Genomic DNA, 17102 nt, shown 5'->3' with positions numbered 1-17102 from the left:
AACTTCTGTAGGAGGCAGTATTCCTTATATGTTTACTTAATAAACACACAAAAGGAAAGTTTTCTCCCAAAAGGTTTATTTGCCACATTTAAAGTAAAAATCCAACAGGCAGACCCAAGTACTGAACCGTGTGTACGTATCCATACATCTATCACTTAGACCTACGCAACCGTCTGTACGCTCTAACACAGCCACCTCTAAAAACAAACTTTATTGTTAGTAACACTGCCAAACGCAGAGAATTGCATAGGAACTGGGGAATTTCTAAGTATAAATTCAGTATGTCTACATGGGCTTTTTAAAACATATTTGATAGGAATAATCAATAGATGAACTTGCCAATCAAAGTCTTTGGGCATAGTAACTATAAAAGAAGCTTAAGTTATGAGGAAAAAACTTTGTAAGCTTAATTAATTACATTCCAGAGTTTTTATTTTGGTTTTTAATGCAAAGAAAGGACTTTATTTTGTCTAACAGCACAGCGTTTCTGGGTCCTATTTTCCGTGGAGTTGTAATGAACTTTGGGGGAGACACCTGTATCTGTTAAAAATTAAACTGGTCACTAAAGGAGGTATATGATTTTTAACACTGTGTGGTTTATTTCAGCCAAAATGCAAGAGCCCAGTTCTTTAGAAGAAAGGCAGACATTTTAGGCTTGCCGGATAGAGAATATATGCCGTTGCTGAACGCGCAGGAGTCCTGCTGATCATGGGGACTAGGTTGTAAGAGCGTCCTTGTTCTAGTATGTCATCTACCTCACATGCAGACCACAGGGTACTAAGCCTCAGATGCCTAGAAACACCTCCCCTCCAGGCACAGAATTTTATCGGTGCTCACTCCCACACCTGGGAGCACAGACACACGAGATACAGGTCATTATCAAAGTCACATTTATATTAATAGCTTCACAGTAGCAACACAAAATGTACTCGGTGTCACATTTCCATAGGAAAACTTATATTTACACTATACACTTCAGTCTTGAAATGTGGACCCAAAAAACATTCAATTCTCCATAACCAATGAATTTGCTGAGGGTCCCGTACCCTCAGATCACCCTAACTCAGCAGAGCAACAGCCCTTCCTTGGCCGCCAGGCGCTGGCGGTGGACTTGGTCTTGCTGCAGCTCTTCATGGTTCGGATGCCAGAGTTTCATGATGACCCTTTCAATGTTGAGAGCATACACGGTATGTGTAGGAATGACTTCCCTGTGTACCTGTGATTAAAACATTAGCATGTTTCCAATTACACCTCTGTATATTTATTTTTCCAACACACAAAATTAAAAAGTAAAGGTTACATCAACAAAACACTCACACAAAAGATGCACGAGCCTATCAACCGTAAGCCAGTGAAGCACCAACTAGCTAACAAGAAAACAAAGAACTAACAAGCTTCTGAAATCGGAGTAAGGGAACAAGAAGATTGTTTTTCTTTCCTTTCTTTCACTGGGGACATGGGGGCTGGGAGAGGTAAGTTAGGAAGGAGGCCCGGGCCCTGGATTTGAAAAATGAGGGCAGTATTAATGGCTTTAATAACAAACTGAAAACCAAAACCAGGAGGAGGGACAGCTCCTGAATCTATCAACGCGAGGCAACGTTGAACCTCTCCATAAATCCAGGTCAGCCGTAAGGGGCCAAGAGTTACCTGCAAAGCTTCAAAGAGGTCATACATGTTGACTGGAGGCAAAGAGGCAGGCAGAGTGTCCCCGGAGCACGCCAGCAGGAGCGCGGCCTGCTGCTCCGCATCGTCAGGGGGCGGCTGAGAAGCTGGGTTCTGACCGGCACAAGGAGCAGAAAAGGCTGGAGGACTGAAAACAAAGCCAGTAACTAGGAAGGAGACAACTGAACCACCAGAATAGAAATGGGCTCTACTGCTTCTTATTAAAAATACCTTCCAATGAATGAGAAACCCAATTACAAACCCAATTATTTTTTAGCTAGTATATACATGAGTAGCCCATAATTTTAATTTTTAAAGGCAGCCCCTCTGTCAGGCCAGAAGCAAAATGTAGAGCAACTGCACTGACACTCCTCTCTTCCCAAAGTTACGATATTCACTGAGCTCAGGGTACTGAGCCCGAACTGTTCCCTGCCCTTAAAGTGCTTCTAGTCAGGGGAAAAAATAGACCTTAATTAAAGGAAAATGGAGTTGAAAAACTGACTTGGGAGAGGAAGATAAAACGTAACTGGAGATACCAGGGTTGAAAAATAGCAAGAAAAGAAGACACAGCACAGAATAAGCAACAGGGAAACGTGGACGATGGAGAAAATCCAAATCTTGCCAGTTTCCTAAGACAGGACCCAGCAGGGCAGTCAGGCATAATTTCTACATCACCATACTGCAGGACATGACCTACACAACCCCACAGAACATCTAGGAGGTAGAGCAACAGCGAAGAGGTAACTCGGACGAAAGCACGCACGAGGTCTGAGCGCGAGCACGGGCACCAGACAGAGGCGGCCGTGTCAGGGAAACATGCAGCCGAGAGGGAGGCAGAAGCCCTCCAGGGACTGGCCGGTGGGGGAGAGAGGGCAGCTCAGGAGGCCTGGCAGGGTCACAGACACTGCTCCCAGCGTTCAGCCACTAAAAGGAGCCCCCCCCCCTTTTTTTGGTTTCATTTCTTCTAGAAAAGAATGACTTACAGAAGAGAACAAGCACTCACACAGAGGTAGGCCTGAATGAGACTAAGATTGGAAGTCGTCACATCCGGCAATCTAAATATAAATAGTGAACCCAACTGAAGACCATGCTCTTCAAAATGGGCCTTGTGAGCCCCGCAGAGTCTCCAGCCACGAAGCAGGCCCTGGCACAACGCCCTCCACGTGCTGTCAACACTCTGCTGTACCAACTCTCTTCTCACCCCTTTCCCACCACATCTCCTACCCTTCCTTCCTGTTAGTCCTTCCGCATCATCACTCCCACCAGCCTTCCCAGTTACACTTCTCTCTCGGAACCTGGACCTCCCTGTCATCACCCTAAACCAACCAGATAACTGGCGCGCAAAGAAATCAGTCACTTCAGTTACCATGAGAAAAATTACATCATTGCCTTTGCCTTCCTGAAGGCTTAAAATTTGGACTAAATAATTTGCAGGGAAGGACGAAAGGAAGGTGGAGGGTGAAAACAGACAACACATGGATGAGACGAAAGGTAATCCAGGGCATCTCCTAAAGTGATGACTCGGGACATGACAAGTCCTGGGAGCCGTCCATGCAGGGTGGTGGCCCCCTGGTCTGGGGCCGAGACCAGGTCGGCCAAGAGCAACCTGATGACACCCAGCACGGGCCACTCCCTTGAGCTACAGACAGCTACAGAAGCCATGTAAGGACATAGAGAAACACCTCCCACCCCTCCCCCCACCATCTAGATGCCCAACCTCGACCCAACAGTCACAGGCCGTGCTTCTGAGGGAGGGCAGGCCCACTTCTACCAGCAGGCAAGTGCTGCCCCTTAGGAGCCCTCTGAATGCACCACCTCAGGGAACCACTCCATCCACCTCAGAAAACGGGGAGCACTCCCGTTAAACCACGTGGGGCAGCCCCTGCAACTTCACTTCCGAGAAACCTAGTCATCGTGCAAGGGCGCAACTGAAGGAAGTAAAACCGCGCTGCTCTCACAGGTACTTCAGACTCAGAGACATGATGCTCAATCACCGACCACTGGTCTAACACACCACAGTAGTACGCCGACTAGAAAGGACGGCTGCAAAATCACAAGAGACTTCATATACCTTTCTATTAAGTTGTTGTAAGCTACCACACTATTCTTCAGGTACGGCTGAGGGGTTACGTTACTACCAAAGGCATATTTAAAATGACCATCACGTAACCGATAAGCTTTCCTTCTTGACACAACTGATGTCAATATATCTTTAAGGTGATTCTGTAAAAACAAGAAAGAAAAGAAAAATAGCATGAACTCCTGCTTAAAAGCAAATCATAAAACTTCCACTGACCGAAAAACGTCTCCTAGCATTTCATGTATGGAGATACGAGACAGGCCAGCATGCGGTGCAGCCAGATGCGTGTTTCCCGGAGCTGGAGGGCGCAGGGAAGACGGAGATGTGCTATTTCTATTTAGTTCTATTTAATATGGGTTTGCTCTACATGAAATTTATTAAAGACGTTATTTCTAGCTCTAAACTGGCTTCTCTCTCAAGGATTTTCAGATAGCTTTAAATAAAAGTACAAAAATAAATACACAAAATTTTTAAAAGGAGGCAAACTACCTTGAAACCTGGCTTAAAACAGGACAAAAAGTTTTAAGACCTAAGGTTTATTGGTTATAATGTCCAATCTACTAAAATCCCTGCATGAAAAGAACCTTGGCTGTCTCAAAAGCCACATATACAGATATATAGGAAATAAACAAGAAGTTAGGTATTTCGTATCTCTTTATGAGAACCAAGTACATACGACAGGAATGGAAAATGTCCGTGAGAATAAAGACACAGAGCTGGTCCCAGTCTACTATTAGTAACAGGGGAGTCAGGATCAGGCCTGGTGTTTCAACTAGACCAACAAGATAATCTCCTATCCAAGCCTTAATGATTTAATCTGTCCTTTCCACACACACAATTCATTTAATGTTTACAACTTCCCGAGGCAGCTACTATGATCTTTGAGGTCCATGTGAGGAAATGCGAGGCCCCACGTACTGGGAATTACCCAATATCGCCTGGCATACCTGTGACTACAGAACCCAATACATTTTGTCAAAGAACTAAATGAATAAAGTGAATGGATCAGTGAAAGAGTACGCAGAGACAAGAACCCCACTGTTTAGACACCACGTCTAACACTCTTTAAATGCTGTGCCCCAGCCAAAATCAGTGATTTTCATCTTTAGGATTCTCAATCCCGTTTTTTTCCCCTTAAAAACTGTTCCCCTGTTAAATTAAACACCAAATCAAGCAGAAGTGTTATGCCATAAATTAGGGGCGCCTCGGTGGCACAGTCATTAAGCATCTGCCTTTGGCTCAGGGCTTGATCCTGGCGTTCTGGGATCGAGCCCCACATCGGGCTCCTCCGCTGGGAGCCTGCTTCTTCCTCTCCCACTCCCCTGCTGTGTTCCCTCTCTCGCTGGCTGTCTCTCTCTGTCAAATAAATTTTAAAAAAAAGACAAAAAACACCTTTCTGAAGTGCTTAGTCTGTTAACTGAAGGCAACTGCTTGGACTACGAGGTGCTTCTCTCCTCAAAAGAAAACCATTTCAAGATGATAATTCTGAGATCGCGACATTTCGGTTCTTTTCTTGCAATACCAACTTTTAACAACACGCACAAGCTCGTTACATCCAACCTGTAAGATTGTTTCCGCCACCAGCACACCAACCTCCACCGCCTGGACCACAGCGGAGACAGCCTCCTCGGTGACGTTGTCCAGCCCGTGCTCGTAAGCGGTCACTATCATCCTCCCTTCAAGCTGACCCCGCGTGGGGAGCATCATTGTGTGGGAACAAAGTTTCAAGTCATCATCATCTTGGGGATCCTTTGCCACAAACTGCTGGGCTCCCGAGAGGGGATTTTGAGGCTGGAATCTATGCTATGGGTAAGAAAACTTTTCAAAATTATTCATCACAGTGGCAAGTAATAAGACAAACAAAAGTAACCAATTTACTGGACCTGAGAGCCCACAAATTAATGCCTCCAAAACCGTACAACAGGAGTTAAAAAAAAGAAAAAGTAACTCATGCACAAATAATCATAGATTCACACCCTTTACAGAGTAATACTGAAGACGGGCATTAAGGGGAAGAATGTAGGATGCACGGCACGTTATTCCATTCAATCAGTGCCTTGGTAATCACAGCACATATGGCCCTGGGCTCAAAATTACAATTAGGGGAAAGGAGATGATAGAAACCTGTTTTCAAATAAGTCAGAGCATTTTAAGTATACTCGTAAGTATGCAAGTTCTGATAGCAGAAATATGTAGTAATACTCCAATTATGCTCTAAAAAGCCTAGCCAGCCAACATAACAGATCTAATAACAGGCATCCCAAGAGAACACCAGACAGTGTAACAATTTTATATCATCTTCTATTTAAAATCCTTAACACAGAATCTCGCTAACACACAGTCATTCTAATTATTTAAAATAGCTTCTCTTGGGGCGCCTGGGTGGCTCAGCTGGTTAAGCACCCGTCTGACTCTTGATTTCGGTTCAGGTCATGATCTCAGAGTCATGAGATGGAGCCCCAAGTAGGGCTCCGTGCTCAGTGGGGAGTCTGCTTGAGATTCTCTCTCCCTCTGCCCCTCCCCCTGCTCACAGGAGCGTGGGTGTGCACGCTCGCTCTCTCTCTCTAAAATAAATAAATAAATCTTAAAAAGAAAAAAAAAACAACTAGTATTTCTCAATCTTTTCCCACCCATAAAACCTCTGGTAGATTCAGACAGCCCATCGTATCCTCCATCATCAGCTGGGAGATACACTGCTGGTAGCGAATAGGACCAGTCCCTGTTTGAAGTTTGTTATTACAAAAGAAACACTGGTTGTTTTTCCATTTTCCAAGTACAAAAAACTGTATTTTATATCAAACATCCCTTTTTAAACCAAGGTATTCCTCTTTGGAGATACTGATGCCCTCCAGATTAAATATGATTGATAGAAAATAAAGAGCAAAGGTAGCAATAAATGTTTGTTGATGTTAGTCAATAACCCTATCAACACCTAGTCAAATCTAGAAAAGGAGTACTTTTGAGAAACTTTCTTCCCCAAATACAAACAAAAAAGCAAGTTACTCTAAAATGTTTCCAAATGTCATAGCCACATGCCTTCATGGCTTCTCTGCTGATCCCCAAAGGCTCCAGGCCTAGCTGGGTATACCAGGATCCCTCCAGAGGCCTCCAGGCATCCTGGAGCCCGGAACAGAAGTCCTCAATGTAAGAAACATTATTCATTCCAGAAAAATATTTAAGAGGAGAGAGAATACAGGCATACTTTTTGAATCATTAAAAAATCATTAGGTACTAATGAAAACGTGAATATTTATATAATAACAAACTAGAATTATAAAAATTCAGACACTTGGGACTCATAATCTTTGGAACTCTCATCAACTTCAAATACAGTAACATATTTCCTCCTTGAATCATGCCCCCCTTTTTTTCAACTCTACTACCAGTATTTTAAGATTTATTTAGAAACTAAAGCCAGTTTCATCACACCAGCATTTAAATCAGTTGTTACCAAGATCTACTGAATAACAACCTACATCAAATTTCTGACGAACAGAAGAAAGCTTTTTCTTCCCCTTTGGTTTTCCAGGTTTAGCTGCAGAACCCCCAGTCCAGGGCAAAGATCCAGCACCCTCTGTGAGAGAGAAAAATCATAACCATAAGAGAAAATAATGACAGTTGTCAACTGCTAAGTTTGTTTTCATTTTGGGCTAAAAAAGTATGGCATGCTCAAGTAATGAAAATAAATAATAAATGCTTAAATTCAGATCTTCCCTTTCCACTTTCTAAACAAAATTATGAATCCTCTCAAATCATGTTTTTTTCAGCTGTAGGTGAAATTATTCCTTTATGAAGACACACTTTGTTTTTCATATTTTAATTAATGTTTATTGGGTGCTTTGTTTGCTCATGAGTAGCAGCAAGTATCAAAAAAGTAGGACAGAAATTTCTAGTTCAAGATGGCGAACAGAGCACATGAATTTATCTCCTCTCTCTTCCAAAACCCTACTGAAAATGGTAATAGTGGAAAGTAAACAGCACATATCCACAACAGTGACAAAAAGGAGATGCATGAACAAGATGAGATCTCAGCAAATTTCAACAATGAGCTAAAAAGGTGCTGAATTACAAGCAGACGCATGGAAGCCGTAACCGAGGCTAGGCAAGGTTGGGAAATGCAGAAACCAGTCAACCTGCACAGCAGAAATCCACAAAGAATCTGGATTTGGAGAAGGTAAGTAACTAGGGAGGGATCAGTAAAGCTAAAAACGAGATAAACGGAAGGTCTATATTAAAAAATCATCTACACAAACCCCTTTACTCACCACTAGCAGTGCGCTCAGTACAAAATAAAAATGCAGGGTCCCTTGTTCAAACATTTACAATTTCAAAGCAACCACAGTAGAGCACTAAGCCAAGTATGGGGCCCTTCTGAGTTCATGGGCAGCTCACAGGCCCTGAAGCCAGCCCAGCTCACGCCCGTACATAGCACAGTATTTACAACAGCAGGGGAAGGGGGACAGGGGGCAAGAGAATGGAGGGTTCTCCTCTAGTTAAACTGAACAGAATTTCTGGGATTTACGAAGGCAGTTGGTATGGATGTTGGCACCCTAGAGCACAACTGTCTGCATGCTGGCATTTGAGGAACCCCAGTTTAGCTGGCCTCCCGTCAGCTCACTCACCCGGGCACTGCATACTTCACTCTTAAACACGAATCACCAGACATCTGATGATAATCTTTAACATGATCAGAAAGACCAAGCTAAACACACAGAAAATAGAGGTCCCAGATTAAAGAATTCAGGCAACACAAAGGACTTCAAATAATTTCTAACTGGTATGTTCAGAGAAGTTTGAAAAGATGTAGATTCATAAAACAAAAAGAAGAGATTATAAAAATTGCTGAATTAGAGAATGCATTGGAGGGGCGCCTGGGCGGTTCAGTCAATTAAGCGGCTGCCTTCGGCTCAGGTCATGATCCCAGGGTCCTGGGAATCCCTGCTCAGCAGGGAGTCTGCTTCTCCCCCTGCCTGTATTCTCTCTTTCTTTCAAATAAATAAAATCTTAAAAAAAAAAAAAAAAAAAAGAATGTATTGGACAGAAAGGTTGAAAGAGTTGAGGAAATCTCACAAACACAAAGCATTAAGACAGATGTCTAAAATCAGTAAATCCAGAAAGAGGTTTAAGCTCCAGTGAGGAGCTATCGAAGTCCTACCAGAAGAACAAGAAACAAAGTAGTTGTCTTTGAGAAGAAGTCTAGGAGTGGGAAGGAACGTTGCATTGTAAGACCTTCTGTATCATTTCTTTCTAACCATGAGTGTACGTATATATAAAGAAAAACACATCAAAATAATTCAAGCTCATTACAGTACACTGGAGAAAAAATTACCCCCCCAAATTTTTATAAGACAAAAAAAAAACCACTCATCATCTAAGCAAAAACATTATTTCCATTTTGATGTTTCTTTGAAGAATGAGTTTTTAAAGCTTTTTAAAAAGTCTGTCAGTTAACAAAGAGCTGTTTGGACACTTATCATGATGAGCACTGGGTGATGCAGAGAACTGCTGAGTCACTTCGCTGTACACCTGGGACTGACGTAACACCACATGTTAACTGGACTGGGAAGTCAGGTTCCTCCTCCCCAGCACCTCAAATATCTTTGGTACGCCCAGGTCTCACGGATGAGGTCGGCCAACCTCAGAAGACTCCCAGAGAAACCTACTCCTGCTGGATGGCCTGGATGGCAGGTGGCGCTGCTGACCTGTGGCCACGTTCCAGGCGAGGAAGCAGAGCACAGTCCTAAGGACTGACTGACGACAAGGACAGCCTTCCAGAGGCAGGCAGATTTCAGCGTGGATCCAACACACCTGCACTTACTAGCTGGATAAGGTGTCCGTTAAGTTTTGCTTTTCTTTCTGTCTTCCCTAAAGTTTGTTTCCTAACCCATAAAAAGAGGATAATATCTACCCTGAAGAGCTGTTGTGAAGATTAAAAAGAATGCACAGAAAGTGCTGCATTGCACTCGACATTGTTATTAAAATCATCTTTCCTGCCTAGCTGAGAGAAACAGAAAACCCATCCCTAAGTATCATACATACAGAGAACTATTTCTCTATTTTACTTTTAATAGAAATCATCTCTTTGCTGGCAGCAACTATTAATTTCACTTTGAGGAAATGTACTTTGGATGTCTGATAGTGAAATAACCTCTCAAATTCCAAATGTTTCCTCATTTATTTTAAAATAACCAGTAACAAACATTCATGAATATCAAAGGTTTAATTTAGTTAAAATCAGTCACTTAACACTTACTAATACCACTTCATATTTGTTTGGCATTTTTTACTTTCAAGAGCACTTTTTCATATGTTCTTTTGTCAGCTTTTTTATACATATATTGTAGGGCAAACATTACTGTATTTTATAAATGTGAAAGTTAAGAACACCCAATAATTAACTATCCCACCTAAGCTAGTGGCAAAACCTAAACCTGAACCTAAGTCTCTTGACTCCTGTCAACTGGGGTTTTTACTCCCAATCATACCACTCACGTTTCGCACATATGACACTTTGGAATATACCTACGTAAAAAGCAAGATCTAGTTCTCACAATGTTGGCTTTCCTGATCAAATTAAATTTTACACAGAGGAGCGGATCATCTTTACGATTTAACTAGCTGAAGTCCATCTCTATTTAAAGAAAACAGACCATCAGAAGTCTGACGCATGTGACAATGTGCAGCAAAGGGCAGTGTGGGTAAGGGAAGCAGCCCCTACTGACCCCACTCTCCATAAACAAATGCTCACTGTTCACTACACCAATGATGACTTTTTTGAGTGTGCAGGACTTGGACTTTAGGAGACTGTATCTGAATTCTTTATCATACAGTAGAGGTTAGCAGAGAGAAACGACAAAAGTACTAGTAGTCACTTCTACATAAAGATGACCGTCACAATCTCCAGAGGTCCTTTAAAAACAAAAATATTCAACTTAATCTACAGCAGGAGGTACCTATTAATCCAAGCTTTTAACAAGAGCGCAGGGTTTTACTGCAAGACAAGTTTTTAATGTATTTAATCATTTATTTTTGACTACTTGATTAAATTAAGATGGTTGAAAGAAGTGACTTGTACCCCTTAAGCTCCAAAACATTAGGGGCAAAGTAGTCACTGTTTTATCTCTAACTCTGCAGGCTGAAGTGACAGACTTAGCTTCTACCTATGTCCCCAACACGCTGCGGCTCTAACCTTCCAGGTGCTACTACCCTACTTGAGGATACAAGTGAAAGTTCGGGTTTTCACCATACACAGTGGTTTCCCTCCACCGAACCCGAACTCACCTTCCCTCCATCACGGAAACCCTCTCCTAACACCAGCTGCCTTCAGCTTCTCCATTCTGACTGCCCACCCTCTTCCTCACTCGTCTTTCATTTAAGTAACCTAAAATCAAGCTGAGTGGAGAGTAAAGACCGAAAGTCAATATAAGCGCAGGGAAATCACCGGCTTTACAAAGGTTCTATAACACAGTCTGTACCTACATATTAAATGTTTTCTTCTGAGCAGTTCAAAGAACATTTCATTTGCAAACAACAGATGTGTCTGTTAAAGGAAGCTAAAGCCCAGTGCTCCGTGGCTTTGCTGACTGACATACCTGGAAGTATTTCCACTCTCTTACCTGGTGCAGACACCAAAATCTGACAACGCGTAAGAATAGCCAGGAGGAAATCGTTGTGAGAATGGACTGAAAAGTCAAATACAAAACACTGAAAACATAAGGAACCCATTATTTGACTTTGGATTATCCCCTACCCTGCCATTCTTTACACTTTATTTTAAATATCCACATTATTAAAATAATCTTACACACCACTAAAAACCCAATTTTATTCTTTTAAGTGATAAGACTGCAAAATGTACTGCAATTTATTATTGCAATTACCTATTTGCCATTTATTACAAATGCAGGAAAACTTCAGAATAGTAAAATAACTCCCCAGATAATGATTTTACCATTATCCTGTGTGAGAAGTCTATGAGCTTCAAGGTCAAACTCTTCTTTGCTGATCTTCTGCTTGAACCACAACTTTAAGTTAGCCCAGTATCTGCAAAGGCAGAAGCAGTATTAAGAACCAAGGGGTCTGGGGCGCCTGGGTGGCACAGCGGTTAAGCATCTGCCTTCGGCTCAGGGCGTGATCCTGGTGTTATGGGATCGAGCCCCACATCAGGCTCCTCCGCTGTGAGCCTGCTTCTTCCTTTCCCACTCCCCCTGCTTGTGTTCCCTCTCTCGCTGGCTGTCTCTATCTCTGTCAAATAAATAAATAAAATCTTTAAAAAAAAAAAAAAAAAAAGAACCAAGGGGTCTGCTTCTTTCCCCGATTCATTCACCTTACCTGCTCCAAAACCCACGGAAGGAAATTCTGCATTCCCTATTGAATTATGAGCTGAGGTGTGCTCCTCCGCCCAAATTCACATGTTGAAACGCTAGCCCCTCAGCACCCAGGATGTGACTGTATTTGGAGGCAAACCCTTTAAAGAGGTAATTAAATTAAAATGGCCTCTTCAGGGTGGGCCCTAAGCCGATGTGATGGGTATCCTTGTAAGAGATCAGGGGACACACACACACACACACGCCAGACAGTGGCCACATACTACCCAGAGGGAGAGGCCTCAGAAAAAACAACCCTGATGACACCTTGATGTCAGACTTCCAGCCTCCAGAACTATGAGAAAACAAATCTCTGTTGTTTAAGCCACCCCATCTGTGGTATTTTGTGATGGCAGCCTTGAAAACCAATACACCTAGGAATCAGAATTACGTGGAAGAAGTACATGGAAGAAAAGTTTTTCCCAAAAGGGACTGACAGGTAGCCACATAATCGGGCTCATGAATCATTTAGTCAAAAACCACAGTTGTACCCTTCCTTCCTCACTGTTACCATTCTAAAAGACCTACCCTCCAGAATCCTACATTTAAGATTTATATTTTAAAAGTATTATTATTAAAAGTGTTAACTTTTAAATATTAATTTCAAATACATTAATTTTCTAATTATTAACTATAATTAATGATACTATATTGTATATTTCAAAATTGCTGAGAGATCTTAAAAGTTCATAAGAAAAAAACTTTGTAACTATGTATCGTGACAGATATTAACTACTTACTGTGATGATCATTTTGCAATATATATAGAATACTTGTTGCACACCTGAAACTAATATGTTATATATCTATCATCCCCCCAATTAAAAAAAATTTATATTTTAAAGGTGTATGTGTTTTATGGGGTGGGAAGTGGTCATGAATACTGATCATGGTCACCTCCTTCCTTTCAAAATGAACTCAAGTTTTAATCTAACTGGCTGAAGTAATGAGTTTCTAAAACACCTCACCACAAAATACCCGTGGATCTGAGAAACTCAGTGGTTTTAAAGTGAAAATCAACTACTAATCATAAAAGGTACCAGTTAACTAGCAGGGAAAAAAAAAGATTTGATCCTTTATGCCTTAATAATATTATTAGAAACAGGAGTAAAATATGACTTTTCACGTCCACAGCCCTTGATTCAGTGCTTAAGGAAGCTCCTCTTTGCTCACAAAACAGAATTAAAAATTACTCAGTCCATGTCTTACAATCATTTTCAATTCACACTTAGCTACTTTCTGATGCTCGCTTGAGTTCCTGACGGAAAAGAAAAAAAAAAAAAAAAAGATTTCTAAAGGAGATGGTTTAAGGCTCTCGCTGCCTTCTTACACCCACGGCAGGGCTTCTCCTGACACAGATTAGCTTCAAGTCCTCTTCGCACGCATCTCTGCATGTAACCGGCTGTGTATGCACCTAACTGCATGCAAAGCTTGGGTTCATGTGCATTCTTTTTTTCTAGGAGAAAACCATGGCTTTAAGGGAGTCAAAGGTGCCCAAGACCCATTTCACTCAACAGCAAAATATGTTTAGTTCTAGAGTTTGGCACGACTTTTCACCTGATACACACTCATAAGTCAATAACTTCCCAACAATGGACACTTAAATGCTTTTTTTTTTTTTTTTAGGACAGGAACAATTATGATATGAAATAAAGCTCCACAGAAAAAACAAGTCTTTTCCCGTCCCATTCTATCCAACAAAAGATAGTAAAATCAGACAAATTATATTATTTAAAAGCCCTGTGTCCCTATTTTCCAAGAAAGATGCAAATATATCCGTATTTTGAACGTGAACTTGTAAGTAAAACCAGGCAGTACCAGGAAGCTCTGCCAACATGATACTTCTCCAATGGCAAACCTGCTAACCCAAAGAGCCAGCACCCATGCTGAGATTTGGCAGACCTGCTCCCCAATCCTGGTCTCTGTGTTCCCTTAATGTAGAGCCGTAGACAAATGACTGTTTTCCTCAACAGTTAGTTGAGGGAATGGTCAACCTCTATGAAGGTGAGGGTGAGGGGAGAGAAATGTAAGTGGATCGGACTAGGAAACACTGAAGATACTCGGAGAAAACTAAATAACATATGATCGAAACACCAAAAAATCCAACACCTCTCTTAAACCAGGACACTCTCCTGGGTACTACAGGAAGTGAGTTACCTAGCAGAGGCCATGTCTTTCTGGAAGCTGACAAAAAGGACGCCTGGACCACCAGATGAATGGAAAACAACTCTTCTCTGGGTTCTCCATATACGCTCTCTGCTCTACTTACCACCAAGGACCATGTCTAAATGGCCAAGTCATAGCAACCAAAGCAAAGCACTCATGGAAGAAACGTGAGAAATTACTGTACAGAGTATCACAGAGCGTTCAACCAAGAGGCACTTTTTAAGGAGCAGGGGAAACAAGACAGAGAGAGAATGGAGATAAAATTCATACGAAACAACACAGCGCCACTGAGTATTCCTGCACAGAAGTGGATTCTGACTGCGGTGTTAGTGTCCGCGGAGACCCACACTACAGATGCACCAAATGTGGCCCCAGCATCTCTAGTTGATCAACATCTGACAGCCAGCATTGGCCTTTAAAGACCAAATATGAACTCCTAACTTCCGATTTCTGGCCACCGTGTGTGATATGTGTAGGATCACAGAAGTCACCATCACATCTAGTCAGTAAACTACACCGACAAGCCAGATCCCTCAGAGTTATCACGGTGCGTAAACACTTTGAAATATTTTAAGCATCCTAGATGGAACAGTAAAAAGTCAATTATGCTTAAAAAAACATAAATGGTAGTAGTATTACAAAAGAAACTATAGTAATTAATAAATGGTGAAAACTGTTAATTTTACCTATTAAAATAATAATTTCCAATTAATTAAATAGGCAAAGAAATTCACAGTAAATATGAATATTAAAATGTAATTTTAGGTAGAATATTTTATCTTTGGGAGTCAATAAATGTTCACAAAAATTTAAATAATTATGCCCAAATAATAGATTAGAGTTTAATGCTAGTGTTTGTAGAAGTTTGGTCAACGTTCATAACATTAAAATAACCTTTAAGAATTATATTTTGTTTGGGGCGCCTGGGTGGCACAGATGGTTAAGTGTTAGGCTCTTGATTTCGGCTCTGGTCATGATCTCAGGGTGACACTGAGCCCCACGACAGGATCAGGATCAGTGCTTCTCCCTGCCTCTCTGGCTCGTGTCTCTCTTTCTCATTCTCGAATAAATAAATAAATCTTTTAAAAAATGATATTCTGTTTCTAGTTATTCTGTTTAGGCCATGAGTGTTTCAGGAAGTCTTACTCGGGAATTCTGCGTGTCTTGCTAGGATAAAAAGCATAATGTCAACTCCACCACCCCAAAATTCCACAAGGAAAAATTCCAAAATAACGCACGACATCCAAGTAACCTCAGTGTAGTCATACTAAAGAGTATAAAGAAAAAGACACGGAGAAGAGGAAAGTGTCCCCCAAATGCCTCGCTCCTCCAGCAACAGTACGTCTAAAGGACCACCTATGCGCAATGCAAATTTTTGTGTGGAACGTCGCAGCAACGACACAGGCATTATAGCCTGAACATTTAAAATGCAATTCCTATGTTTTTAAAAAATAAAATGGTCATAACCATTAACGTTCTGAAAATTTCCAAACTTCTGCCTGAAGCTCAGCAGTATATTCTGGGGCCTCGGCCTCGGCTCAACGACTGTTCTGACCCCCGGCGCTCAGCGCGCGCCCCGGCCGAGCACGGGTGCCCAGCCGGACGCGAGGACCCTCGGAGGGCATCAGTGCTAGGGCCCAGGCACGAGAGGCCTAGCGACACAGCCGCCCCAGACCTGCCTTCACATCGGTTAACCGGGAACCGCGGCCGCGGCCGCCTCCCGTCTCTCAGGAGGCAGCGCCTTCGGAGAACGTCCGCTCCGAGCTCCTCACTGACCCGCAGTGATGCTCGGAATTTCACCGGACGCTCTGTCCGTCTTTCGGAATGCCATCGGTGCTCTACGACGCCAGGTCTACGCGGCGCCGACCTCCATCGGCGGCCGCCTCCAGGAAGCCCTCCAGGGGCGCGTCGGGCTCCCGCTCCCGCGTCCCGAACTCCGCGCAGGGCCCGCAACCGCTGGGCAGGCCCTGGGGTGTGCAGCGCGCCCCTCCCGCCCCACCCAGGGCAGGTCCCGGGCCAAGGCGCCCGCCCGAGTCCCGGGGGAGCCGGGGAGGCCCGGCCCCTCCAGCTGGGCGAGTCCGGCTCGCGCGCCCGACTCCTGCCCGACGAGCCCGGAGGCCCCGCCGCCCGCGACGCCAAGCCGCACAGGCCTCGGGGCGGCGGGGGGCGTCTCCAGGGCGGGTCGGCAGCCCGAAGCGAGGGGAGCGCCGGCGCGGAGACCTGGAGGCTGCGCCACGACAGCTCTTACTGTTTCACGTTGTCCCCCAGGGCCTCGCTGAGGTTCTTCTTGGCCGCCTCCAGCTCGCTCACAAAGGTCGCCATTGCTCCCCACGTCTCGGCCCGACCGCAGACCGCTCTGCACAGTGACCAACAACCGAAAAACCAATTCCGCGAGAGTCTAGGCGCTGGAGGCTCAGGCGGCTCCGTCTGTCCCGCCCCCAGCCGCTCAGAAGACGTTTATTTGGTTTTCGGCTCCGCCCGCCTTCCTGAAGAGAAAGTGAGCAGGCAAATTCACAGTTTTCTCCGTCCTCCCGCTCCCGCCCCCTCGAGTCACATGATTCGTGTCCTTTGGCCCTCCCGCGCCCAACTTAAACCCGTGGCCCAACTGGGCTGCAGCGACGCCTGCAGGGCCGGGGCTGCCGAGCTCTTGCAGTCTGACCCGCGGGGCAAACTGAATTCGGCCAGGTCCTTCCACCAAGATGAGCATCTTCCCACGCATATCAGAAAGTAAATGAGAAAGACAATTATCATATGGTTTCTCTCTCCTATGGAACATAAGAACTAGGAAGATCGGTAGGAGAAGAAAAGGAAGAAGTAAGGGGGGGGGG

General features: G+C 43.6%; 1 protein-coding gene across 3 annotated transcripts in view; it reads right to left on the bottom strand.

The window, feature by feature from the left end:
* Positions 1-56: 56 nt before the first annotated feature.
* Positions 57-17102, bottom strand: part of TADA1 (transcriptional adaptor 1) — an 18651-nt gene continuing 1605 nt past the window's right edge. Inside the window, exons 1-8 of one of the 3 annotated variants that reach the window (XM_040636043.1) lie at positions 16523-16761; positions 11694-11785; positions 11359-11424; positions 7219-7316; positions 5303-5545; positions 3734-3885; positions 1648-1810; positions 57-1216 (exon numbers count right to left, since the gene is read on the bottom strand). In XM_040636043.1, the coding sequence (XP_040491977.1) occupies positions 1064-1216; positions 1648-1810; positions 3734-3885; positions 5303-5545; positions 7219-7316; positions 11359-11424; positions 11694-11785; positions 16523-16596 (1041 nt within the window). In that variant the 5' untranslated portion in view covers positions 16597-16761 and the 3' untranslated portion in view covers positions 57-1063. Of the gene's footprint in view, positions 1217-1647; positions 1811-3733; positions 3886-5302; positions 5546-7218; positions 7317-11358; positions 11425-11693; positions 11786-16522; positions 16762-17102 lie in introns of those variants that run through there. The other 2 variants (XM_040636045.1, XM_040636044.1) reach the window with 2 other exon arrangements.

This window comes from Ursus maritimus, unplaced genomic scaffold (genome assembly GCF_017311325.1).
Source record: "Ursus maritimus isolate PB19 unplaced genomic scaffold, ASM1731132v1 scaffold_2, whole genome shotgun sequence".
Classification (NCBI taxonomy): Eukaryota; Metazoa; Chordata; class Mammalia; order Carnivora; family Ursidae; genus Ursus; species Ursus maritimus.
Note: the sequence above shows the minus strand (reverse complement) of the source record. Positions and strands in the feature narration are given on the sequence as shown.